General features: G+C 56.2%; 1 protein-coding gene across 1 annotated transcript in view; it reads right to left on the minus strand.

The window, feature by feature from the left end:
* FAM178B (family with sequence similarity 178 member B) overlaps nt 1-19,594 on the minus strand; it is a 23,499-nt gene extending 3,905 nt beyond the window's left edge. Inside the window, exons 1-2 of the mRNA XM_021701225.1 lie at nt 19,491-19,594; nt 12,562-12,687 (exon numbers count right to left, since the gene is read on the minus strand). Of these exons, the coding sequence (XP_021556900.1) occupies nt 12,562-12,687; nt 19,491-19,538 (174 nt within the window). The 5' untranslated portion in view covers nt 19,539-19,594. The remainder of the gene's footprint in view (nt 1-12,561; nt 12,688-19,490) is intronic.
* Between the last annotated feature and the right edge of the window lie 8,190 nt (nt 19,595-27,784).

The raw sequence follows: 27,784 nt of genomic DNA on the forward strand, positions 1-27,784 counted from the left end.
CCGCCCCCCCCCCCCCCCCCCGCCCTCATAAAGCAGGCACAGGCCTGTGAGCCAGACGCCGCCGTTCTTTCCTAAGACACAGCCACAAACACTTAGACGTTAGAAGATAATTCAAAAAGGCAGTCATTTGGTCAACGAGTACTGAATCTCAACTTCCCCATGGACCAAAAAGAGAAAGGGTCCTTCTAGGTTTTTTTTTTTTTGGTGGGGGAGGGGGTGAAATGCAGCTCTGAAGGCTTCAGGGAGGAAGTGACTAAGCCCAGCCCGGCCTCAAAGGAACAGCAGGATCTGAGGTGAAGATGGCCCTGTGGGGGTGGGGGCAGGGCCAAGATTACACCATCAGACAGATCCTAGGGCTGATGCAAGAAACAGGCAGGGCACCTTGGGGGATTGACCACCAGGTAGCTGGCTAAGCTGGGGCAGGGGGGAGGGAGGGGGGCCCCCTGAGGACCGGGCTGGCCCCAGAGGGCCTGGACAGTGGGCTGTGGAGATCGTTCAGGGCTCTTGAGCAGAGAGACTGGGGTGTGGGGGACAGACCTCCCCCCACCCCCCCAGAAGGAGGCCACTAGAATCAGTTGGGATGGAATACCACCAGAATGAAAATGTGGCTGTCTCTGACAGAAGGGACTATAGGACATCCTTCATCTTTTCTAAGCTTATTTTTCTACAATGTGTGTGCTTTACTCGTATAATCTGAATACAATTAAAGTTTTTTAAAAAGTTAATTTAAAACGGGACAATACTAGTTATAATTGACTGAACCTCTTGGGTTTGGGGTGGGTGTGGGAGCAAGGGAGAGAGACGTGACCCTGAAAAGGAGCGGCACTCTTAGGACCCAGGCCCCTGTTTGAGAGGGCACTGAGCAAGCTGCTATCAAGAGGTGGTGGTGGCAAGAGACGCCCAAGAAAATATCTAGGGGCCATAGAGCGGGTGGGTCAGAGGAAGGTCCGGAGAGGCACCTGAGAGATTTCTGTATTTCAGAGACCCCTGTGCTGTGTACAAAGCCAGGGGCTAAAAGGGACTTCGGAGCCACCCTGGGATTGGTACAGAGGCCAATCTCTGTCCCTGGGGGTCTCAGGCACCACCGCCCCCTCGCCCCCCACCCCCACCCCGGGGCAGAATCTATCTTCCTAAATGGGAGGCGTGGGGAAGATGCGCCCAGGATCTGAGGAATGCCCTGGAGGAAAATTTGTGCAGTGGGGATTTACTGAGAAAAAAAGCAGCAGGACCAGGGACTACGGGACTGCGGGTTTCACAACTTCATTCTTAACGCTGATTCCCATCATTGAGTCCAGGGGGAAAATCCCAGGGAAACTATTCTGAATGTGTGTTTTGGGGGGCAGGGGGGCGGGAATAGCAAGAAGGAAATGATCGTTCTGAAGAAAATCCCTGTGAACTGTGTGTTACCAGCTGTATTTCCCCAAGGGGGAAGAAAACCTTGCCCACTACCTACAAGGAAGGCTGAGGGCACTTTTTTTCCTTGCCCTCAAGGGTGATCCCTGGAGTTGGGCCTAAGTGAGGGGAGGCCCTTAGTAGGCCTCCCAGAGAGGCCTAATGATTCTCTCTTTAAGGAAGACTTTGATCCAACTTAGGGGGATATAGTTCCATCTGTGCACAGAAATCCCCACAAAAACAGCAGTCTTTATAGTAGTACTTTTGGGGGGGAAAAAAGGTTCCGTACTCCATGGGAAGCGCCCAGCCCATGTGGTCCTCTCCCGTCCGTCCCCTAGACCCATGGCCCCAGCACTGAGGAGAGGTAAGAGAGCATCCGATCTCATCCAGACAACCGGACAGACGGTGGCACTGGGTGCCCGCAAGTCTTCTTGTGAACCCCACCCTCCCTCAGACTCCTCTCCCTTGCCCTGTTTTGTGAAGGTCCGAGAAGCAGACATTTAGCAGAACCTGGGGCTCTGGCTAGGAGGGGGCTGCACCCGAGCCTCCTTCCTCTGAGAGGCAGGCCCGGAGCACCAGCAGCAGTCGGGAGAGGGGGCCACTCCCGGGGGACACAAAGTAAACAGCCAGGTTGTGGGAGCTGCGTTTCCTGCTCCAGTCGCGCTGTGGCCGGCTCCTGAGCTCAGCGAGCCCGTTCCTGTCCCGGCTGGCACCACAGAGACACGGGGCCCTGTCTTCCCTTTCAAGATGGGGAAGGGAAGCCGGGCAGAGGCCATGCAGCAGCTGGGCTGGTAGACGGAGAGGCCCAAGCCCCCTGCCTGCTCCCATTTCCTCCACAGAGGGAAGTGTAAGGTGGCCCTCTCCTCAGCCTGAGGCACCTTCCAAGTCCCCAGGGTCATGTGTGTCGGGAGGGGGTAGAAGTCAGTGTGGCTTCAGGGTTAAAGGGTAGCGCAGAGACACTCCTTGGGGTTGGGGTGCGGGGGTGCTGTCCTTCTCAGGCCTTCCGGATCTTGTCTGAGAAATGGGCCCCCACCAGTGCAGGCTGCCCAACCTTTTTTTTTAAAGATTTTATTTCTTTATTTGACAGAGAGAGAGACACAGTGAGAAAGGGAACACAAGCAGGGGGAGTGGGAGAGGGAGAAGCAGGCTTCCCGCCGAGCAGGGAGCCCGATGCGGGGCTCGATCCCAGGACCCTGGGATCATGACCTGAGCCGAAGGCAGACGCTTAACGACTGAGCCACCCAGGCGCCCCAGGCTGCCCAACTCTTCTCCCACTGGGTGTCAGCGGGGGCTTGGGAAGCCCCTGTGGAAAACGGAGCCCCGGAAACCTCAGGCAGCAACTTGGGGAAAGGCAGAGTCCGAGGGTGAGGGCGAGGAGTGGGACAAGCCTGCACCCAATGCTGACAAGACGAAACCTTCCCCTGCCAGCGAGGCCTGCAGCTTTCATTTTCTGGGTCTCTCCCCAGAGTGTGGCAGGCCAACTTTTCTGGGAAGTTCTGTGCTGGATGCCTCCCTCCCGGCTCTGGAGCCTTAAAGCCCTGCCCTCCCCCTGGGGAAGGACGACGAGGATGAGAGATAGGGCTTGTCACCCTGTGAGGCGGGAGGAGGAGGGGAAGGTCAGTGTCTCCTTTTCCTGGCCCAGCTAGTTCTGACCCCAGGAACCACCAGCCAAGGCTCTGTTTGCAGCACTTTCGTCATAAGAAAGAAGGGAAAAAGGGTGAACATTTCCCAGACACTTCATCCTTTAGAAAATTCCCCTCTAGCTAATGCCAAGGGAGCAGGCTGTGGCCTGGGTTATTTACACGAAAATAGGGCAGAAAGGAGGAGGCAGAGGATCTCCCAGGAAGTCACTTGCTCTGGCCGGAACACGATGGTTTCTCCCACCTCAGGTCATGACCAAGAATCCAGGCTTGCCCCAGGCAAGTCTCCAAACCAAGCCCTTTCCCTGGAAGCTGCCAGGCTGGGTGGGCATCCTGTGGGAGCAGGTTCAGCCAGGCTCTGGGGCAGCTGCTGGGGTGGGGGCTATGGGGGGGGGTGGGCAAAGGCTGACTCAGGAACACCTGCTGGGGAAAACCAAGACTCACCCAAAGGACATGGCCTTCCCGGCCTGGCTGCTGGACCCAAGGGGCTTCTGCTCAGGATGCTGGCCCTGCAGGCCTATAGGTGCCCACTCCCGGCCTGGGACGCCAGGACCCAAAGCAGCCGCCTTTGCTTTCACCTCTCCATGCTCACAGGCCCTGCGGGGGTGACTGCCCGGGGTTGGGGGGGGGGGCCCTGCCTTCAATCACAGTCTGGCTGGGCTGCTCTTAGCCCTGTCCAGAGGGCCTGCCGATGGACTCCAGGGGGAGAATTCTGCATGTGGGTCCACTCAAGGGTTTTGTTTCTGTCCGACACAGATGCACGCACACATGCTGAGGGTCAGCTCTAGAGCCAGTCCGGGCCGGGGGAGACTGGAGCAGCACTGGTCTGTCTGCCTTGGCACATTTCAGACCCAAGGCTAGAGCGAGGCCTCCATGAATTCTTTTTCTTTTCTTTTTTTTGTTAAAAATCAAATTTAAACCTACAGTACCACTTCACAGTGTCCCGACCCAGCAGGGCTCCCAGAGAGGCCTAATGATTCTCATTTAGAGCAGATGTGGAAGCCGAGCTTGGAGAGATCCCGACTGCATGACCATCTCCAATAAGGGTTAGGTCTGAAGCAGATGTCTGTACTCTCTCCCTAAGGCTTAACAAGTTCCGTGTGTGTGTGTGTGTGTGTGTGTGTGTGTGTGTGTATGTATTTTCCATAAAGGGCATTTAACTGGAGACACCCTCTTTCAGAAGGAACAAGCTCCGTTTGCACTGCCCAGCAGAGGCCCGAGGGCCTATCAGTGGCAGGATAGAGAGGATGAGGCTGCGCCCCTAGGAGGGGGAGTGGGGCCCCAAGCCTGAGCCCCAAGGGCATGGTACTCTACCACAGGATGGGCAAATAACAACAACAATAATTAGTAATGAGTAATCCTGAGGTAGGGCTACTTGGAGGCCCCAGGCCAAGAGCCTCAGGCTGGTGGAGAGAGCCAGACCTTGTCCCACTGGTTATGGCCACAGAACACAAGATGAGAGGAGACCCGTCCTGGAGTGTGGCACCTGCCATCATCTCTAGGACGCTATTTCTTCCCTGTGCCCATAAAGGAGACTCTGACCAGGACGGGTCATCGGCCGGAAGTCCTCGCAAGAAGATGACAAGGATGCACGACCGATAATTAGGTGACACAAGGCCTCTCCCTAGCCCAGGCTCCCTGAAGGCACAGAGCACAGAGGCCAGGGAGCAGATGTCACAGGCAGGGCCTGCCACACTTACCCTCTGGCTCACAAGGCCAGACACTTAATTCTGTAAATGAAAGTGCCTGTTTGGGCACGGGGGTGGGTGGAGCCCTCAACATGGACTAGGGATGAGGCCAATCGAGGGTGATGGGAGACAGGCTGGCAGAGTCTGCAAAGGAACAGGACTTCTGGCTCAGCCGCTGGCGAGGAAGTTGGCTCTCGGGTCCCATCTGGGCGGCCAGGTAGGTAGCATCCATGCAGCCCGCTGAGGGACCTCAAAGGCCCAGCACGGGCCCGCCGGCTCCCATCCTGCAGAAGGTGCGCCCTGTACCTGCACTTCCAGATGCCTGGACAAAGTGAGTTCAGAGACTCCAGACCCTGAACTCCAGACAGACAAAGAGATTCTCTTTTAAGCTTTATCTCAAACTTGGGACTGACGCCTGCGCAGCCGTGGCCCCTGCTCTTGGTACTGAGGATGAGGAGGGAACGAGGAGGCCCTGGCACAGTGGGGCGAGGATGGGAAAGAGATGGAGCTGGGGCAAAGGCAGGAAGGCTGAGGGGTCTTAGTTCTGTGGATCTGCTGCAGGGAGGTTATCTCAGAGCATCTGACCCGTTCCTGTGTCTGCTGGTGGGGGGAACGAGGGCTCCCACCCAGCCCACCCTTCCTTTCTGGCTTCCTGCTGGCCGTGGGGGGTAGGGGAGATGACAAATCAGGACTGGCTGGCTCTTCCTGCTCCTCCAGCTGGGACTAGAGACCCTGACCACAGGGGGATCTGGACCGGAAGCCCAGCTTTGCCGACTACCCAGAGAGGGACCAGATTCTCAGTGCAAATGTTTGAGAATTTAGGACTGGCTGTGCATGAACACATCAGTATGTGGGTGCTGGTGCTGGACGGACCCATTGAAACCAGCCAGGGTGTGGGCATGGGCACCCTCCCGGGGCTGGAGAGCCTATGGAGAGTACTGGCTTCCTCAAAAGCCATTTCCTCAATAGCAATGGCTTCTTCTCTTTCTTATCTTTCTCACTCCCTGAACGGTCTCCTGGTGTGCTGGCATGGGAGGACCCCGGAAAGCACGGAGTCCTTATACTTCCTATAGATATCACAGCATAGGGCCACTGCCCGTGGCTACAGACCAGGCTATGGGCATCCAAGGTTTCTGGGTACCCAGGATCCTGCCCCCTCCTTTGTCAAGAGTGTTGCAGCCCCCGATTCCCTATACTCCATGGTGGTGACTTCAGCCCTGACTCTGGGGGAAGACATGTGACCCGGGCCGGCCACTGTATGCCTGTCGATTTGATTGGCTTACAGATGAGCATATGATCCAAGCCAAGCCAATGAGACTCAACTCTGGGATTCTGGTTAGGACTCTAGGATAAAAGATCTTTCTTTCCCCCACTTCCCTAGGGCTGCTAAGGGAAGGACATAGCCTGGAGTTTCTCAGGACCAGCAGGGAAAGCCTGCCTGGGAATACACCAAAGGGCAGAGCTGAGAGATGCAGAGAGAGGTTTCATGCCACTGCTCAGCTCCTAGTCCAGCTGAGGCTGATGGGCTGTTCCAGGACCTTCCAGGATATGTGTCTGTGTTTCTGTTACTACAAAGTCCTGCCAAAAATGGGAGAAGGGACCAAAAAGGCAGTGAACAGAAGAGCAGCTGAGAAGGCCATGGCTTGCCTGGCAACTGCTCCTCCATCTGGGGAAGTGAGTGAGGGACCTCACACACCCTTCCTGGTCCTCCTTAGGTGCGTGGTGGGAGCTTAGCCCAAGCTGCTTAGATGCAGCATTTAGAAAGCACTGTCCCTGAGAAGGTATAGCCCGGGAAAAGAGACAAGGTGGGGCAGGGCTGGGTGCAGGACAGGTGGGCAAGGGTCCCTCCCAAAGGCTGCACCTGCCAGGGCACCCATTTCAGTGGGAGCCGTGGGACACTGCTGAGCTAGACTCTGGACCCGATCCTCAGAGGCAACTCTGTTTAGGTGTGTGAAGCAACGTGTGGACAGGCCATGGGTTAAGTGAACAGACTGTAATGACCACGGGAATCCAAGGACAGGGGAGACAGGCCAGGCATTGCCAGGAAGAAGGAACAGCAGGAGCAAAGAGAATGGAGGCTTGACATCTCACATTTCCCATGACATCTGGGAAAGATGTCCGCTGCCTGGAATCAAATGGTGCCAAATGGTGTGGTTTGATGTGCGGGAGAGAAGCTGTGGGGATGAAGTAGGGCCCCCTGACAGAGGGGCTGAATGTGGATGTGATGGGCACTTAGGACTGCCTGAATGGGAGGAAGACAATCACAGGGTTGTCCAGGAGGGCTCAAAGATGAAGAGAAGGACTGTCAGGCCAGCCAGTGTCAGTGTTAGGTGAGTTACCTGGCATGGAGCAAGGGCTGTGCCTGGGGGAGGTACCCCCAAGAGTCCCAGAACGACTGGGCCTGGAGCAGAGAGCTCAGAAGCTGCCTAAAGAATCCAAGCCTGCTCTCTCTGGCTCCACTCTGTCACTTCAAGCCCTGCTTGCAAAGAAGCCAGGGTTCCTGGGACCCAAACACAGCTAGTCTGGGCCTGGGCCCCATGTGGCCTTCAGCTGCTCACAAGTACCCATTCTGAAGAGGCTCGGCGGCCTACGAGGTGGGTGTGACCCGGGGCTGGTGCGTGGATCTCCCCTTGGGGTCAGCTTCCCAGAGGCCATCTCTTTGAGGTTTATTTCAAAAGATGTTTGATGTTCCTCCTTTTGGAGGAAGGAAGAAGGAACCCACCACAGACCAGGCGAGAAGGAACGCAGGATTCCTGAATATCTATTTTCTGTTTCTTCAAGCCAGTTCCTTTCTTCCCAACCCACCTAATCTTGCCCTGACTAAGGTCTCCGGCCCTGAGGGCAGGACTCCCCCTCAGGTGCAGGGAAGGGGCAGGATATAAGGATAGGCACTTGCAGGTGAGATGGCAGAGGGTACGGGGAGAGGGAGAGGCCCCCGCTCCAGCTGGGCTTCTGGCTGACGCGGGGCGAGGGGCCTGTTCTCCAGCCAAGCCTGAGGGAGTATGTCCCTTGGCTGGTGTTGAGTGCCAGCGGGAGAGGGCAGAGCCAGGCACGGAGCTGCCAGGGCCTCGAGGCACCCTCCCTGCCCACTCCCCACAACCTCCCAAACCACACCCCAGTGGCTCCAGCGGCTCCTGGCAGGGTCACCAGACGCAGGAGCAGGCCAGTCCCAGCCACAGCAGGAGCAAAAGCCATCAGACTTGTCTGTCAACTCTATTAACACGAGGGCACGCCACAAACACATACAGAGATACACACAACACATGCACGCAGACACACACGCACTCATGTAGACATGTGCGCACGTGCACACACACACACGTGCGTGCAGCGGGCCTGCAGCCTCTGCAGAAGATGTGCAGAGATCCAGGAGTGAGGGGCTAAGGAGTTTGTTCAGTGGGGCAGAGTTTGTTTACCCCAGAGCATCACCCAAGTGTGGAGTACTCACCCGCCCCTGCATAAAAATCAACTCTTTACACACGTACTTCTCCAACACACAAGCCATCCCCAAGCCTCGGAAGCACGGAGCTGGACAGCACGCGGTGTGCACAGTGAGGAAGCTGATGGGAGCCACCTGCAGTCCCCAGGCTCAGTCTGGGTGGTGGGGCCTGGAGGACCATCACAGATGCAGAGCCCTCAGTGGGTCCCACGCTGCCTGTCCCATGAGGACACTCATCAGGTTGTGTGGAGGACATGCCCTGGAAGACGGCGAGACAGGAACCCAGCTCCTGGTGCCTCAATGCAGCCCCAGCTCTGGGACATCCCCCTTTGTGGACCTCCATTTTCTTCCCACACGACGCTTAACTTCCTCAAACTTCCCAGATTTAACCAAAACTGTGGAAAAACGCCCCATCCCACCATAACGATCCTGGTTCTGTAGACCTTCCGAATCCCCAGGGGGAAAAAACATGGAACAAAAAAGTTCCTTCATTATAGCAAAAAGCCTGAGGAAAAGCAAGAAACAACAGGAAGGTGAGCACATAGAAACAGAACATACAATGGCGGGTCTAACAAGACCAAAACATCAAGAATCTCAATTAAGGTGAATAGGCCAAGACTCTGAGATTGGGCAGAATACAATTAGACAAAATCTGGCCCAAGACGGTTCACGCAAGCCACCGAAAAGGAGACTCCTGGTTCTGGGTTGGAAGGCTGAGGAGACAGTAGCAAACCACATCCAGGTACACGTTTGTCTGCAGAGCGGTCGAAGGACAGGCTCACACGGGGCCTGGGACAGCCCTGGTCTCTTACAGAATGGGATCCAAGGACCCAAGGAAGCACTGGGAAGCCAGCTCTGCAGCGGCCTCCTGCATTAAAACAACCTCTCCACCTCTCTCAGCTGAATGGGCACCTGCCTCCCGACAGGCTGTCTCAGACCCTGGTGCTTACTCTGACTTAGATGTTTATTCTCCTCTGGGAGAGCCCCTGCTCAAACCAGGCGAGCACAGGGCCCCCGATAACCACCAAGGGGGCTGAGCCACCATTTCTTTATCAAAAGCGCTAGAAAATGCTGAAAGTGTTCTCCTCGTCTCGCCAGGAAGCAGTCTTAGACTACATAAGCTCCGCCGTGATTTGCTAGGACACTTTGTGCTCTGACCCAGCTCGGACGAACAGCCGGTCCAGCCCCCCTGCAGGGCTGCAGTGGGACCAGCTTGCTGCTTTTGTTGCTCTTGGTGGTTAGCTTTCCCAGGCAGGAATCTCACCAGCTTATAATTACAAACAATGTGCTGTGATTGGTTCTCTCAGGAGCAGGTAAGGCTTCTGAAGTCAAGGACCTCCAACACAAGAAGTGCAGGCCACAAACCCTCGTGGCCTTCGTGAAACAAGGACTTTCAGAGACAAGGGGGCTGACACGTAGAGGCTGGTCAGAGGGCATGCAGAGGGAGAAGGTTCTGGAAACCGGGTAGGAGAGTGGACGGCCCGAATGCGGTGGAAGAAGAGACTTCGGAGAGGGAGAGAGGAACTCAAATCGCATTCATTCCTTTGTTCATTCATTCACTTATCCAGTGCCCAGTATACCAGGGCTGTGGAGAGGCCCCCATGCTGTGCCCACGGTCTAGCTGGGGAGACCCACCAGTAAAGGGTCAACTGCAAAGCCACAGGATCCGTGCAGAGAGAGTCAAGCCCTGGGCACCAGACAGCAGCTCACCCAGCCCCAAGGGAGGGCAGGCCAGGGAGGGGAAGAAGGCTGGGAGCTTCCTAGGAGAGGGAGGAGACTGGGCAAAGGAGGAGGTGGGGAGAACAGGGGGAGGGGAGCCTGGCAGAAGTGTTTATCTGCAGGGCTGGAGGAGGGCTATCACCCAGCTTCTCACAGGAAGTCTCCCAGACAGGGGTGAGCAGGGCCTGGCGGATGGGGCTCAGCACGGCCGCCCTAAGGGCTGGGAAAGCCCTATTTCCTCCAGGCCGGGCTGCCTCGGGCCAAGCTCACTCTGGCCTTAGTTTCCCCACTGCCCCTGGAGGGAAGGAAGGCAAAGACTTTGAGTCCCAGGGATGAAAGGCTCAGCCCAGGCCCAGACCACCACTCCCTGTAAAACAGGGCGGGTGACGCCACTGCTCTTTTTGGCTGGTGAGTAGCCTGATCACCTTTGAAGATGAAACATGCTCGGGCCTAATGAGGAGTCAGTTGGCCAAGGTGGGAGCAGGGCTGGGCTGTGGGAGCCCGGCACCTGCCTCACCTGGCCCCAGCACCCGCCCAGGGGAACAGAACGCTTCCCATTTCTGTGCAGACCCCCATGCCCGCACCAGCCCCACCTCCTCCCCTTCCTCAGACCAGGGCCCTTTCCCTCCTCTGCTCCTGGCTACCTCCCTGTCAGGCTGGGACCGATCCTAGGTGGGCAAGAGGGGCAGCCAAGGCCTTGGAGAACTGCCTTGGCCTCACGTGCCCCCTTCCCTGCCCTGGGCGGGGCCCACACCCCACGCTTTTGGGACACCCTGCCGAGACACACTGAACCCTCCATGTTTCCAGGCCACATGGGTCATTTCCAATATGGTAGCTGACCAGGGGGACACAGCTTCCTTTACATGCATGAGAACAGTGCTCAGAATAAAGGACACCCTCAGGCCACTTATTCCTCTTCTTCCCTGGGTGTGGAACAGACATGTGCTACCAGATGGGCTCCAAAAAGCAAGGAGCCAAGTGGAAGCCTCCGGCCTGGCGGTCACCGCTCTGCTGGGTGAGGGCACAGGAGTAGCCTCCAAAGTGTTTGAAGCGCACACTCTTCACTGGGCAGATCAGATGCAAGCCTCTTTTCTGCCACCGCTCCCCTTCTTTCTCTTTCTTTTCCTTCCCTCAGTCCAGCCTGGGGCCTGCCCACTTGTGTCCTGCTCAGACAGACACTTCCCGCCCATGGGCCAACCCCACCTCCTTTCTAGAGGCCCTGGAACATCCAAACACAGCCTCTGAGACCAGCTCATTTCCCAGGAAGTCACTGGGAGAACAGAACGGGGCATGCACACAGCTCAGGCTCTCCTGGGAGGCAGGCCGGCAGTCTCGTAAATGCATTAATATTAGGCACAACTCAAAGATAACCTTACCTACATGCTCCAGAAGAGGTGCGTCCACCTGGGATTATCATATCTTCTTAATGGTTCATTTGTGTTCATTAAGTAAATTAATTCATTTATCTGATTTGCAGAGCAATGCCCAAAGGGTGGACTTTTGGATCGTCAACATCCAACCTCCAAGTGAGCTTTTGGAATTACTACTTTCCTAAATTAGAAAGATGTCTATCTCCATTCCTCATCCTCGAGGCTCCAGGGAGAGAGGAGCTCACTGAGATCTACAACCCTCCCCCGGCCTTCCCCACCTCCCAGAGCCAAGCTTGGGGCTCCCACTTTGAAGCCCCTACATCCTACACCACTGCCCCTGCTTGACTTTCACCCCCAGGGTCCACAGGTCTCCCCATTCCAAACTGCACAACCTGCAGGCTCAGGGATACCTCCCTCTTTGTCCTCGACTCCCACCAAAGCTGGGCTTTAGGAAGAGCTGGGCAATGTCTGGAAAGTCCATTAGGAGGAACTGGGGAGGGGTGCCTGGGTGGCTCAGTCGGTTAAGTGTCTGACTTCAGCTCAGGTCATGATCCTGGGGTCCTGGGATCAAGCCCCACGTTGGGCTCCCTGCTCAGAGGGAGTCTGCTTCTCCCTCTCCCTCTGCGCCTCCCCCTGCTTGTGTTCTCTTTCTCAAGTAAATAAATAAAATCTTTAAAAAAAAAAGGGGGGGTGCGCCTGGGTGGCTCGGATGGTTAAACGTCTGCCTTCGGCTCAGGTCATGATCCCAGGGTCCTGGGATCGAGTCCCGCATCGGGCTCCCTGCTCCTTGGGAGCCTGCTTCTCCCTCTGCCTTTCTCTCTCACTCTGTGTCTCACGAATAAATAAATAAAATCTTTAAAAAAAAAAAAAAAGGAAGAACTGGGGGAAAGGCCAAGGACTCGGCCTCAGTGGCAACCACAGCGAGGAACAGGGAGGAGGCGCCCAGCTCCACTCCCCTCACCAGGATTTCAGCTCCTGCATCCTCTCCAAACTGTGCTGTACGACTCCCGGAGAACCCCACGCTAACACATCCGTACCGGACCATCGAGAATGCAGCAAAACCCCGGAGCAGGGCCAGGGGGAAGTGCATGTCCGTGCACACTGCGCCCCAGTGCGCCTCCGTGAGGGGCATGGGCAAGGGCACTGATTACAGGCTCTGCAGGGAGGCAGCTTGCTGGACTTTTAAGGCCCTGGGGTTTTAGGAGGACTGGCGGCAATAAGGCCCTCCAGGCTGGGCAGCGTGGCCGGCCCTGCCTTCCCCGCTAGCTGGTGGTGCTGCACCCTGGCTGGGCGGGCAGGCGCGGGGGGCTCACCTTGTGGTCGAGCTCAGCACTGGCCTTTGGCTGTTGCCCTTGGCACGGTGGCAAGGTCTCAGAGCCCAGGTACTGCCTGAGGGATGATGGCCTCATGAGGCTCAGCAGCTGGCTGAGTGAAGACAGCTGGGAAGGAGAAGAGAGGAAGTCATACAGAGGGGCCTTGGGACACCTGGGGACTCGGCCGGCACCGAGAAGTCAGAGCATGGGCTCTGGAGCCAGACCACCAGCTTCCGTGACCTGGATCCACCTCTCCCCAGCATGCTGTGTGGCCTCTTGGAGCCCGAGTGTCCTGTAGCTGCAAGATGGAGACAGCCACACACCCTGTTCCCAGGACAGGAGAGCCGCGCGTGCACACGGGGCCTCGCACAGGCCGAGCCTTCCTTCAAAGGCGTGAACTCAGATCTCTGTAGGCTGGGGATTTGATCCACTTCCCTGGAGGGAGCACTCAGGCCTGGAAGAACCAAGGCCACCCCGAGCCGCTGCTCAAGTCCCTCTCCCCGCTGAACTTGCTGTGGGCTTGGAGGGGCTCACGGGGGAGCAGAGGCTCTGTGCCCCCCGCCCCCTCTCATGCCTGCTCCCCATCACTCTGCCTGCCCCCATTTCTCCGCCCCGCCCTTTCCCTTCCAGGGGATTTTAAAGCAAATCCAAACACTGTATCATTTTACCCATAAAGAGCTTCTCACCCCAAAGGATAAGGATTTCTTTCCCCAGCATGGTCACAGTATCATTCTCTTGCCCAGCAAAATTACCAAGAATTCCTTATATGATCTAACACTGTGTTCGGGTGTCTCTGACGGTCTCAAAAAATGTCCTTACCAGTTGTGTTTTTGGAACGGGGATTCCCCACAAGGTCCGCACACTGCATATGGTTGCTATGTCCCTTAAACTGCTAGCTGCCCGCCTCCTCCATGTAAACTGCTTACCCTCTCTGACCAAATGGGAGTGCCCCCACCCCTCCCAGGAACAGGGCCTGCAGGAGGCCAGGTGTCAGCAGTGAGCCACTCCTTCGGGCCCAGCCCCTGCACCTGGTTTGGGCCGCCTGGGTTCAGCCCCAACAAGGACCATTCAGCTGCCCTGGAGCTAATAACTTGTGGTCAGGACAGAGGCAGGCAGTATGTGGGCCCCTGGCGCCTCTGGGCCCACCTGCAACCCTGGGAAAGGGGCAGATGCAGATTGAAGGAGCAGAGCCAGCCGAGTTCACAGAGGCACCATCTTTTTAGATGTAGCAGGTGTAGGCTGCCCTAAAGGGCTTAGGCCTGAGCCCCCAGCCCAGCATCCTGCTCGAGCCCAGCCTTGCCTGGCACACCTGGCTTCCTCTCCCTGACTCACCCACAGACACCTGCTCAGCATCTCAGCCGGCCACAGGCTTAGACAGCCCACAAGAGCAGCTGGGCTGAGGGCTAGGAGACAGGCCTAGGGCCTCGGCTCCTGGAAGGGGGCCAGGGCTTCTCGGCCTCGTGTCTGATCCCTTTAGGAATGGAGAGGAGGCAGGAAGAGAGAGAAGGTTCTAGGCGAAGAGAGGCACCATCTGGAGCTTCCCCCAAACCAGAGCTGGGCCGTCTTGCTCAGGCCTTGCGAGGCTGGGGATGGTTTCCAAAACGGCCCTGCCTACTTGGGGATCGCAGCTGTGCAAGCACAGGGGCCAGGCTCTGCAGCCCACGCCCCCAGAAGCCGTCCTCAGGCAGGCAGCCCCGCCCCAGCTAGCCCCTCCCGGCTCCAGGAGGCCCGGGCGGGGCCGGGCAGGGGAGTACACAGCAGCAGCTCAGCGGCTTGCTAGCTCCCATGTTTTTCCTCTCCACGAAAACTGCTTCGCCCTGCTCAGCGCAGCAAGCTGCCGCCTTCTGATTGCTTACCCTCCTTTGTTTCCAGTTCTGGCAGCCACACCCCTCTCCGGGATAAGGGCTTTTTTGGACCATGCATCCCCGCAGGGAGGGCCAGGGCCTGACATCGCACCTCCCCACCTCACCCGTCGCTGGGAGCTGTCTCTACAAACACTCAGCCCATTAGGACAGACACCTCCAGGCAAGAGGCAAATGATCACCCAAGCAGGCAGGCCTCCACTGGTCTTGTCCGCCCGGTGGGCAGCAGGAGGCAGGCAAGTTCCAGCCGGGCAACTGGCCACACGGCCGGTCACTCCTGTGCTCAGGCCCCGGTGGTGCTTCTATCTGCCCAGTGGAGAAGGCCAGGATCTTAAGTGTCAGTGAGGCTCGGGCAGCCCTGCTGTCCCCTGGAGCCGGCACCCTCACCGGGCCTTGCGACCAGACACGTGCAGCTGCCCCTATCCGCCTTCCAGCCCCAGCCCCCCTCCCTTGACACTGCCGCCCACGCCACCCACACCACCCACACCTGCCAATCCTCTCGCCCGGAACGACTTTTGCGTCCACCACATTTACCACCTCCTAACGTGTTCTGTAATTTACTTGTTTACCATGCTTCTTACCTGTCCCCCTCTCCCTCGCTAGAACATAGGGCCCACGAGGGCAATTTTGTTCCCCGCAGTGTCCCCCCGGGGTTGAGCACAGCCCCTGGCACATGTTATATGTTTCCTAAGTCTTTTTTTTTTTTTTTAAGATTTTATTTATTTATTTGAGAGAGAGAATGAGAAAGAGAGCACATGAGAGCGGGGAGGGTCTGAGGGAGAAGCAGACTCCCTGCAGAGCAGGGAGCCCGATGCGGGACTCGATCCTGGGACTCCAGGATCATGACCTGAGCCGAAGGCAGTCGCTTAACCAACTGAGCCACCCAGGCGCCCTGTTTCCTAAGTCTTCGTTCCCTGAAGGAATGCAGGGCAGGGCAGAACTGCCGTCAGCCTCTCCCTAGGAGATGCAGACCCTCGAACTCCTGCATTTGGGCCATTTACAGCCTGTGTCTTCCCGACTCCAAACTGGAAGACGTGGCTTGACGAAAGAGGCTTGCTGTGTTGCAAGAGGTGGCCTGGGAGAAGCAGCAAACTCCCGACTGGTCTCCAAACCTGTTCCACCTGTGTCTTGCCGATCTCGGTAAAGAGCCTCTCCATCCTGCCAGTTGCATAGGTCCGGGAGCCCTCCTTGTCTCCTTCCTCTCACATCTCCTGTCCCACTGGCTGTGCTTGGGAAACACACCTAGAGTCGGACCACTTCTCACCACCTACGCCGCTATCTCCCCAGGCCAAACCATCTTCATCTCTTACCAGGATTACTGCAATTGCTTAAGCTCAACATAGCAGCCAGAGTAATTTAAAAATATTTTATAAATTAGATTCTGTTTCTCTTATCAAAACCTTCCAATGGCTCTCCAGCCAGAGTGGCTTCTGTTTTTCCTCTAACCTAAGAGAACTCTGGCTGCCCCAGGGCCTTTGCACTGGCTGTTTCCTGTGTGGAATGCTCTTCCCCGAGAAACCTGCCTGACCTTTTCAGTTCTATGCACAAATGTCCCCATCTCCCAACATTCCCTCTTCTCTTTATCTGGCTTTATTTTTCTCCAGGGCCCTAATGACCATCTGGTATGGCAAATATTTACTTTTTTCTTGGTGCCTGTGTCCGTCTCCCTCTAGACTGTGAGTTTCACAAGGGAGGGACTGAGTTCTCTTCACGGTTGTATCTTCAGTGTCCCGAGCAGGGTCTGGAGCACACTGCGCACGAAGCCAAAACCCTGCTGTTTCTGGGATATTCCCAAGATTCCCAAGGACAACAGGAAGCAGCCTGACCCCAAGGTTCTCCTGGAAAATGAGGCCTTGGGGGAGGGCAGGGGTGCATCCTGACCACCTACAGAAGTCCCATTCCTCAAATTCTAGTTCTTCAGCTCCTACTCCTAGGGCCTCAGACTGCAGCCTGAGACAGAGAGTCAAGCCATCCAGGGGTCAGGGACTCCTCCTGCCCAGCAGGGCCCTGAGAGCCTCTGCCCAGGCACTCACCCCAGAACTTCTCCTAGAGGAGTCAATTCTCTATCCCCCGGCTCCCCTTCAGAGTCAATCAACTGATAAGGTTTATCAAGCATTTGTACCTCAATGAAGGAAGTAGAAGCCACAGCCCTTGTTCTCCTAGCTGCCACTTAGGGATAAAGCTCAAGGGACCAGCAGGGCACCTTCAGCATGAAATGGCAGGCCTGGTCTGGGCTGTCACCACGATGACAGCCAAGGAAGGGGCTGGAGAAGCGGAGATGGCATGTTGCAGTGGTCAAGGGCAAGGACCCTGCGGCTGAATCCTAGCTCCACGGCTTTCCCCGCTGTATGGCCCTGAGAACCTTCCTAACTGCACCTGCCTCAGTTGCCCCATCTGTGAAAAATGTCTGATGGTAACAGTCCTTACAGCCGGGGGCTGCTATGAGAGGTAAGCTCTGAGAACAGACCCTGGGACACGGCCCGTGCTATGCAGAGTGTTGGCTATGGCCGTTTCAGTTGGGATGTGATGATGGAAAGGAAGGAGGGTCAGGGCACAGAGCTGTGTGCAGAGAGAGCGGGGCTGGCCCGCGAGGAGGGCTGGGAAGAACAGGTGGCGCGGTCAGGCCGCATGGAGAAGCTGGGAAAGGGGGCGTTGCGGGGTTCGATGCGTGGAGGCTGCGGGGCCAAGGTGGTGGCCCTTTGAAGGCAAGGATCCGTCTGACAGGCCAGACTGGAAAGGGGAGCGCCTACAGCCCGGAGACCTGGGAGGCGCCTGCAGTGGAGATGGGGGAAACAGGCAGGGGGGGGCCGCAGGCAGGCCCCAGCTGGTCCCTCCTCTCCGCGAGCTGCCGGGAGGCTGCGCAGCCCGCACTGGCCGCCGGCAGACTCTCCTCTCTGCAACACGAGCACTGACTCAGCCTCCTGGCCCTGGCTCAGGACACCTTCTCTGGAAGCCACTTCACGGCCCTCGGGCAGTGTTAGTCACTGCACCCTCAGCCCACCTTGCTCACACCCTGTCTTCAGAGACTGGTTCCTGGTGCGGAGCCTGGCACGGAGCCTGGCACACAGGCGGTGCTTAGCTGGGGTCTCTGGAAGAGATGGGCGCGCGGTGGGCATGCGGGCGACTGGTACGGCTGGAGAGCCCTGGAGCTGGGCGGGCCTGGGCCGGGCTTGGCCCCTGGCAGGCCCTGGGGAGCAGCTGGGGGCTCCCGGGCCCGGATGCTTGAGCCACTCTTTGGTCACTGCCAAACACTGCAGGTGGGCGACCACCCCCCGACCCCCCCACAGCTGGTCCTGCCTTTCCTGAGCTGGACGCTCTGGCTTTTCCCCTCTGCTCTGCTGACACCGTGCTCTGTTCTCCTTGGGGTTCACGGACCCCCACCTGCCCTCCAGAGACCTCTGGGTTCAGGCGGTCTTGTTTGCCTGCTGCATCTCCACCGGCCCCCACTCCTAACCGCCTGCACCCCCGAGACACCGTTTGGTCTCTCCTCCCTCACGGAGATGCTCTGTCATCAGGCTGTCATCTGTGTGAAGGCACCCCAGTGCGGGCCACTCCCTCCCCCACCCCTCCCCAGGTCTCTGGGGAAAGGGAACTTCCGCTTGCACACTCCAGGGGCTCCACTCCAGGCTCGTTCACTCCACAAGTACACGTGGAGTCCCCGTGTGTGCCAGGCACTGTGCTGGGTGCTGACGGGCAGAAAGATTTGGTCCCTGCACTCAAGGAGCTGCTGCTGGGATGTGTGTGTGTGTGTGTGTGTGTGCACGCCCGTGCGCGTACACAGACCGTGACCCAATAAATAAGAAAACGTCAGGAGGTAAATAATTTAAAACAGGGGGATGTGCCAGGGGACTTTGCATTGGGTGGTCAGGAAAGGCCTCTGAGTGGAGGTGTCATTTCAGCAGGAACTGGAATGACAATAAGCTCCAGCCATGCTAAGTCCTCGGGAGAAAGTATTTACAGCAAAGGGGGCAGCCGGGGCAAAAGCCAGGCCGAGCCCACTCAGACAAACCAACACAACCAGTCAGCTTTCTGCGCTCCCGCCCTGCAATCCCCGCATTGCAGACTCGGCGATATTGTCCACCCTGCCCCGGGATGTGCCGGAACGTTCTCTCAGCACTCTGGGCAAGGGGTTACGCAGGCTTCCCGAGGACGCCTCTACGAACAGAGACGCACAGCCCTTCACAGGGACTGCCTGGACCCTCTAGTGTTGCCGAGCTAGAGGGCTCGGTTGTACCCAGCAACTATTCTTGGATCCCAGGAGCTTCCAGGGGGTAAGGGCGAGGGTGTGCTCAACCTCTCTGCCACCCATCCGTGGGCTGGCTGGGACCCACGCTGCCCCCACGGCCCCGAGCTGCGGAGGCCGTGGTCAGAGCTTTCTGGGGAGAAGGGGAATGGGGAAGGAAGACAAAGCTCTACTTTTCTTTCGGCCCCAAGAATGCCTAACATTGGAAACGGAGAGGCACTAGGCGTGAGTAGTTTTAAGGGCATAGTGTTTGTTTTCGTTTGCACTGTTTTTCTTTCCGCCTATAAAAAGTAATATAAGCAGGGGCTGGGGAAGGAGAGAATGGAAATTAGCATTGAACGGGTATGGCGTTTTTATTTGGGAGGATGAAAAAAAGTTCTGGAGGTGGACGGTGGTGATGGTGCACCACTTTGTGAATGTACTCAGAGCCGCTGAATTGTACGCTTCGAAATGGCTGAACTCTGCACTTAAAATTGTCATGATGGTAAAAAAAAAAAACAAAAAAACCCAACAAAAACGTTAAAGCGGTAAATGTTATGTCATGCATATTTTACCACGGCTAAAAAAAACCAAACCAACAAGTAACACATGCTCCCAGCTCACTGCTCTAGCCTCAGTGCCTAGCACACAGTGGGCATACAAAACAGTCATTGCTGAATGCAAGGATATGAGGGAAAAATTCACACTCGACTTGCCTCTCCTGGCCTGAGGCTCCCAACCTTTGGGAAAAGCCACAGGAGCAGGCAGGCCTCGGGGGGAGCCCTCTGCTCACCCACAGGCTTCCTGGGCCCAGGGGATGCTGCCCAGCAGAGGCCAAGACTCACCTGGGCCTTCTCTTGCCAGAGAGGGAGCGTCTCTTGCTGGTCCAGCATCTGGGCAATGACCACGAGGCTGAGCTGGCTTCGAAGTTGCCTGTGGGGAAGGAGCAAGAGGGACTGAGGGGTGGGACACTCTGAGAGCAAGTGGGCTGGAGGCACATGTCCGGGCAGCATGAGAGAGGCGTGCTGCCTGGAGTACTCTGTCCTGCTCTTCTGGTTTATAGTATTTATCATTTATTTTACAAGCAATAAAACATGATGGCAGGGTTAAAAAATAAGCAAAAGGAAAAAAAAATTAAAGTCGGTAATTTCAGAGGCTGGCTCAGCAGTTTTTCTTCTCAGTTCGTCTTTCTGAGTATCTGTACTTACCTGCGGATACACAGAGATAAGGAACGTTCAACTGCTTTGGCACAGACCTTTGCCTTTTTTGTCCTTGGTGGCATTAGAATCTTTCGTGGGGCTAAACTTTGTTTTTCTTTCACCTAGCATCAACTTTCCTTTGGAGAAGCTGCTCACCCAGAGTGGGCACATGAGCCGGGCCCCGCCCATCAGAGTCTGACTGACTGAGCCTCTTAGAGGTCGCCTCGGTGCCCTGGTTGGAATTATCAAGCAGAACATGTGCCGTTCCAGCAGGGCCACTGGTTGGGCAGGAGGTGATCCTACACCTGCTGGTGACCATCATGCCTCCTTGTGGGAGAGCCTGGAGGATGAAGCAAGCAGAGACAGAGGACAGGGACAGAGCTCTGACAACACCCAGAGCCTGCTGTGCCTGAAGCCCCCGGCCCCTGGACCATTCAGTAGGTCAGCTGGTCATGTGGGCCAATAAAGTGCCTTTGGCTTCAGTCAGTTTGGGCTGGGCTTCTGAGTCAAGCACTAACTAGTCTTAACTGATGAACTCAGGGGGCTAGTATCTCTTCTCTTTGGGACTGAAGACCTCTGATGGGGATTTCAGAAGCTCATGTTCAGGGCTCTGATTTCCATGGGTCCTTGAGGACTAAAGGGAGCAGAAAGAGAAGAGAGGAGGGGCGTGGAGACCAGAGGATGAGGCTGGGGTGGCAGGGGCTGAGGAGGCTGTGGGGGGGTCGAGGGCCCCTCCTCTGTCCATGCTCCCTGCCATAGCTCGTCTCCACCAAGAGGGTCACATCTCTCTTGCACCTCCATACACTCTAGGAGCAGATGTCAGCCCCTGGCACGGACCTTGATGTGGCCACAGTCCCTACTTTTTGCAGAGAGCCACCATCAGAAGAAGCAAAGGAGACGTCCCCGAAGCTAGAGGAAACATAAGGCACATGAAGGAAGACGCTTGGGCTGGAACCAGCTCCTTAAAGGGGAAATGCCCTCAGGTCAGGCACTGCGGGGGGGGACCCACACAGCCGCCCTCACCCGTATTCCTGGAATGACACCACAAGGAACTGAAGGACTGGACATCTGGAACAGCCTGCCACAGGCAGCACGGGGAAATGCAAGTACTCTGGGGAGGCAGGATCCAGCCTGGCCACTTCCGGGCTTGGTGGTCCACTCTCCGCTGCAACTTCCCCAGGGCCGGGCCTGCTGCTGCCCAGGCCTCACATGACGGAGGGAACTGGGGTAGGAACTGGGGTAGGAATGGCTCCTCGAAGTTCCTGTGGGGCTGGGCAGGCTGGAACCGCAACCAGGGGCCTTGCTGATTTTCTTAGCACTTCGTCAAGAAAGTCAGAGGGATCGGGGCGCCTGGGTGGCTCAGTCGTTAAGCGTCTGCCTTCGGCTCAGGTCATGATCCCAGGGTCCTGGGATCGAGCCCCGCGTCGGGCTCCCTGCTCCGCGGGAAGCCTGCTTCTCCCTCTCCCACTCCCCCTGCTTGTGTTCCCTTTCTCGCTGTCTCTCTCTCTCTGTCAAATAAATAAATAAAATCTTTAAAAAAAAAAAAAAAGAAAAGAAAGTCAGAGGGATCAACAAGGCAACAGGTTCTTGATGAAACGGAGAAAAAAAGCAGCCGCAAAGCAGTACCAAGATCAGTACCAGTACCACATCAGAAAGGAGAACATGAAAAAGTGGGAAATGCACAGTGCAGGGGAGGGTGCGGGCCGGCAGAGTCGCTCACACACAGCAGGTGGGAATTCAAATTGCACATCCACTTTGAGAAACTGCTTGGCAAGATCAACTAAAGATGAACACGTGCTCACCCATGACCTAGCAATCCTACGCCTAGGTACCTATGCGCGTGCACACAACGCGGAAGTGCACTTTAGGTACACCATTAGTACACATACCCAGACTGGGCCCTATCGATCCAACTCAATCCTACTGGTAATGACAGCGAGCTAAAATGCTATCCAAAGTCCCGGATGATCTTCACTGTGCCACGCGAAAGAAGCCAGATTCAAAAGAATACATGTGCATGATTCAGTTCCTTATAGAGTACAAAAATGGCCAAATAGCAGCTGTTGGAAGCCTGGGTAGTGGTGATGGCTGGGGGGACGGGCAGGTTCTGCTCATGTTGCATTTCTTGCTCTGAGTGCAGGTTTCCCACGGGTTCCACTTGTGGCCACTGAGCCATGCGCCTACGGTCTGTGTTCTGTTCTGTTTGTATGTTGCAGTTCAATAAAACTACTACTTAAAGAAGCAATTCAGGTGGAGGGAGAGACAGGATTGCCAGATTTAGCCAGTAAAAATAGAGGATGCCCAGTTAAATTTGAATTTCTTTTTTTTTTTTTAAAGATTTTATTTATTTATTTGACAGAGAGAGACACAGCGAGAGAGGGAACACAAGCAGGGGGAGTGGGAGAGGGAGAAGCAGGCTTCCTGCGGAGCAGGGAGCCCGATGTGGGGCTCGATCCCAGGACCCTGGGATCATGACCTGAGCTGAAGGCAGACGCTTAACGACTGAGCCACCCGGGCACCCTAAATTTGAATTTCTTATTGACAAAGAGTCATTTTCTTGGCGTACGGTTCTCCTGCGCAATGTTTGTATTTTATCTGGCAACCCAGGGAGGGGCCAGCCATCCCTGGTCCATTCTGGATCAGGAAGACCTGACATTAACCAGCACGGGGCCCTCCCACACCCTGTCTCCCTTTAGCCTTGACCCCTCTCTGCGGAGCACCTCAGCGTCCCCACCTGACCTTCTGAGAGCTGTGGAGAGGCAGCCTCTTTTAGCCGCATGGGATAGAAAACAGGAGTCCCTCATCATCCCCCACACTGGACTCCTGTGAGCGCAGCCAGACCGTCGCTCCTCACCCAGCGCCCTACCCTCCCGTTTTCTCCTGGAGCCCTGGCCACACGGCACACCCTGCATGGCTTCCATCTCATTGGCAGCCAGGACCTGCTCTCGGGCTGTTGCCCGGGAGCCCCAGCAGCAGCTGGGCCGGGAACACAGTGGGAGGTAAATGGCCCCTCTGTGCCTTGCTCCAAAGTTAACTCGCAGCCAGAGTCAGAAGTCCTGCATCTGGGCTTCGTTAATCCAAAACCCAGGCCTTGGAGGGCGGGGAGGGGCCAACCTGGGGGCAGGCCAGCGGAGCAGAGCCGGGGTGGTTCCAGAAGGGAAGAAGCAGGCTGGGTGGGTCAGGACAGGGCTGTTGTCCAGAAAAGAAAAAAAGCACCAGAAAAAGCACCGGGTGAATGGATAAAAAGGAACCCACATCTGAGGGTGGCATGCTCCCCCTCGCTGTCCCCGCCTGCCCACTGCCTTTCATTCTGACGGCCCCCCTGCCTTTTAAACACAGTCTCCTGTGCTCTCAGTTCCCACTGGGATACAGGGACAGGGGACAGGACCGCTTTTTAATTTTAGACTGAGACCTTATTCTACGGAGGAGAAAACACAAAGACTCACCCCAAATAACACCCAAACTGTGCAGGGGGCAAGCAAAGGGGCCCCGTGGGCCCAGCCAAGGTCGGCCAGGGGCTCTTCCTCTCTCTCCTAGAAGCTGCCTGACCCCACCCGGCAAGGACTCCCCGGGACTCAAACCGGACGGATAAAGGAGGATGCAGAAGGCACTGGAGGCATCCCAGCCACTGTCATATAAGGAAACAAGTCCCAGCTCTCTGTGCTCACACCAGGCCAGGCCTCTGCCTCAGCCCTGCCCCCACCCCTGCTCCCCCCACGGGCCTCTGTAAGATCAGGACACTGGATCGGCACTCAGAGGAGCCTAAGGCACTGCGAAATCTGGAATCCACAGCAGAGCTGGGAAGTGGAATGCAGGCACTCTGCTTCCCAGCCTCCGGCCTTCCCTCCAGCTCCTGCAAGGGGCAGCCCAGCCAGGCACCGGGCACCATGCTCGAACTCGGAGGAAGGCAAAGGCGCTAACCAGTGTGGGCCGCTAGGATGTTGGGACAACCACCCTGGTCAGTGCAGCCCCCTCTGGCGCCCCTCGTCTTCACTTGTTCGGAGGGGAACGAGTGGCTGAACTACCCTAAAAGGCCATCAGGCATCTGGCCAAAGGCGTGAGCTGCCTTTTCCATGTCTTTAGGGCAGTTCAGGAAGCAACAATAGTGGCCTGTTCCGCTGTGGAAATGCTGCCCAACACCCTGCCTCAGGGCATCTGCCCGCCTTGCCTCTCGGGGACTGTCCATGCTGCCTCTCAGGCATCACGGCCACCCCTCATGCCACCGCCTCCGCCCACCACCCCCCGCCCGCAGTCCTTCACTTGGAGCCTACCCTGCACGTGAGCACATACCACCCAGGCGGGAAGAACCAGGGCCTGGGCTCAGAGCTTAGGGCAACCTCCTTGGGAGTCTGCCCTGTCATCCACACACATGTTGGGACACTCGTGAGTGCGGGCATGCACAGTGCAGACAGGAAGAGACGGCCACAGATCCGTACAGGGGACCGCCACACGGCAACATGAAGGGTCCATCCACAACAGCTCACTGCTACATGGACGAATCCCACAAAGTGTTCACACTATGCCAAGAAAGCCAGACACAAGAGAGAACACTGAGCACGGTCCCATTTATGCAAAAGGAAGCTATGGGATAGAAGCCGGGGAAATGGTTTTCTTTGTAGAGGGAATGCCTAGGAGGGGCTCGAGAGGGCTTCTGGGGGGGGCGGGTGACGGTCTGCCCTATGATATAGCGGTAGTTACACAGACAGCCCCCTTTGCAAAGTGCACTGAGTAGCCACCTCTGATGTGTCCTCTCCTGCATGGATATTATATGAATAAAAAGGTTACTACTCTTGGGCGCCTGGGTGGCTCAGTTGGTTAAGCGACTGCCTTCGGCTCAGGTCATGATCCTGGAGTCCCTGGATCGAATCCCGCATCGGGCTTCCTGCTCGGCGGGGAGTCTGCTTCGTCCTCTGACCCTATCCCCTCTCAGGTGTTCTCTCTCTCTCATTCTCTCTCTCTCAAATAAATAAATAAAATCTTTAAAACAAAACAAAACAAAAAGGTTACTACTCTTTAGTAGATAAAGTTCATATGGACAATTACAACTCAATTCCCACCCTCTTTATCATCCTACTTCCCTCTTTCTTTCTTTTCGGTATTGTGATGAAATCCGTAGAACGTCAGGCTTAGAACACTTCTTAAAAGTCACCCAATCTAGGCGGCGCCTGACCGGCTCAGTTGGTAGAGCATGTGACTCTTGATTTCAGGGTTGTAAGTCATGAGTTCAAGCCCCATGTTGGGCCGAGAGCTTACTTAAAACAAACAAAAATAGTCACGCCATCTAATGTCCACGTATTTGTCCATCTAATTAGGCTCTCCACATACCTGAGGGAAGTGGCCATTATTTTCCACAACTCTTCTCTGTGTATATAACATCCATACTTTTCTCTCTTGCAGAATCTTTTTGCTACTGTGGGTTGGGTCCTCTGAAGGCCCTGGGGGTTGTCAACATTCTCGTCAGTGAGGTGCTCAGAGCTGGCCCTGACGCTCCTTTTCCTGGCTGCCCCGCAATGTGATGCAGATCGCAGATTGAGCCCAAAGTCTTTCTCACATGTCTTGCTGTCAAATCCCATTTCCCAGATCCTGTTGTTAATTGTGCAGCTGGGTCTCTCTTTTCCTCTCAGACAGTCATTATGGTTTGTTGAGATCTTCTGGGATCTTCCATTCCCTGTCAGTTGTATTCAGGTCATGTGTGAGTCTGACTATTGTTCCATTAATGGCCTCATCTGAGACACCGGGTCTGCCCTGACCAACCTGTCAGTGAAGACAAGACATCAGGGGCCCCGGGGGCCTGCCCTCCAGGTGGACTCTGCTGGCCGGCAGCACCTTGTGATGAGGAGCCCCAGCTACTTGGACATCAATCGCTCAGCCCACATTTCTTACGTTGTCCTCAGGATAGGACGGTAGTCTCTACCAAGTGCCTTACAGAAACCCAGACAGTCCTCTCCAGAGTACTATTCTGGCTGGCCTGTCAAAACATAAATGAGGCTAGTCTGGTATGATTTATTCTCAGGAATCCTAGAAAGCAGAGCTTCCTTTTCTGTGTATGTGCTCACAAACCGTCCCTGGGGAATGATGTGGGGGGCGCCTCAAGCCTGCCGTGCTCCTTCTGCACCCTCCCTCCCCACCTCCGGAGGTCTCCGTGGACTCAGGGGACCCCCATCTGCTCCTCTCCCAGGACTGACTGGGGACGTCCTTGTACCACGGGGGACTTAAACCCATTCCGCACAGCGGGATGCTGCCACACTGTCTTCTCCCGTGCTGTCTTAGGCTTCAATTCCCTTTGATCAATAGTGGAGTCCAGATGAAAAATTATGCTCCTCGGCAAAGAGAAGAGAAGCAAAATAGGAATTATATAGTGTTGTTCTCTCTTCATCGGTGTCAATATTTCATTGCCAGCCCAAAACAGCATTCCTTGCTTCAAAAACAACTACACGGAAGCCCCTCCTATGGGCCTTAGTTTTCCCCAGGGGTGCTAACATTGGTGCGTGCTGTTTATCCATCTGCCTTGTTTTTGCGTCCTACTTTCCATCTTCCGTATCTTTCAAAATCCGAGCTCATGCTCGAGCTCTGGGTGCAGCCCCTGCAGCCTTTAGATACTTCCTACTTTTTCCTTACTGAGTTCATTCACAGTCCACATCCGAAGTGTTACTGCACCCTGTCTCCGAGCCTGCCTGAGCCATCTTTGAGTTTGGAATTGGCTACTAAAAAACAACTCTACGCTCTTTGGGCTCTGCCCTCCAGAAGCCACCGCTCCACAAGCATGCATGCACATGAGTCCCTCCTCCATGCCAGGCTCCGAGGGCCTAGAAAGCAAAGTCATAGCTCCTCCCTCAAGATGCTCACAGCCCAAGGGATTAGCCAAAGGCACTGACGATCAGGGCCCTGTGTCAGGAGGTTTCTTGGAAGAGTTGCCTTGGTCTGAACCTAGTCTTGAGGGTGAGGAAATGTTAACCAGGCAAAGAGGAGGAGAGGGATAAGGGAAGCTGGAACTGATGCCGAAAGGCTCCGAGACAAATCCTGAGTTGGGGTGGCTGGAGCATGGGAGCCTGCCGGGGACGCTGGGCAGGGGGAGAAGGTAGGATTGGAAAAGAAGGCACAAAGGCCTAGTATGCCACTGTTTGAATTTCATCCTGGGGACAGAAGCCCGAGGGATTTTAATGGAGCAAAGGAGTGACGCAGCCAGCTGTGCATCCGAAGGGAGGTGATGCTGCTGGACAGTGCAAGCATGGGTCAGAAGGGGGACAGCCTGGAAGGAGGCAGCATTCCAGGGGCACTGTGGTAAGAGCTGGAACTGTGTGAGGGTGATGGGAGAGGTGGCTATTGTTGGGGAGGAGGAGCTGGAGGGGACAGGAGGTGACCCTGGACTCTCAGGCTTTGGGCAGTGGGCAGGTGCTGATACCGTCATGGGGCCATGGAAGACAGGAGAAGGTGGTCCTCCTTGGAAGGTGGTGACTTCTGTTCTGCACATGCTAACCCTGAAATTCTTTTCCACGCAGATCTGGTGCTTAGCAGAAAAGTCTGGCCAAAGGTATTGACTTGGGAGCCCCTGGCATGAGCCTGGAGCTGTGGCCATGGATGAGGATGAGATGGGGTCTCAGGTCAAGTTCCCCAGGAGGTGGACTCTGAAGCGGAAGTGAGCATGCAGGGAGAAGGGGAGATGGGCGCTCTTGGGACTACCTCCTGTAGGGATGAAGGAAGCAGGTCTGGGCCAAAGGGGAAAGCCAGGCTGGAATGCAGTCACAGCAAAGCCCTTGGCTGACCCCGCAAGGACCTCTGGGGCTGGCAAGGTCCTTCAGAGACATCCCGGATTGAGGCAAAGAGGCAGGCCTTTGTGGCCCCAGCACTGGGCTGCTCCCAAGGAAGGCACCTAACCTCAGGTAAGGTAACCGTGTTCAGCAAAGGCAATTCCTGGGATTTGGGCTAGCAGGGCGACACTC

This window comes from Neomonachus schauinslandi, chromosome 10, assembly GCF_002201575.2.
Source record: "Neomonachus schauinslandi chromosome 10, ASM220157v2, whole genome shotgun sequence".
Taxonomy (NCBI): Eukaryota; Metazoa; Chordata; class Mammalia; order Carnivora; family Phocidae; genus Neomonachus; species Neomonachus schauinslandi.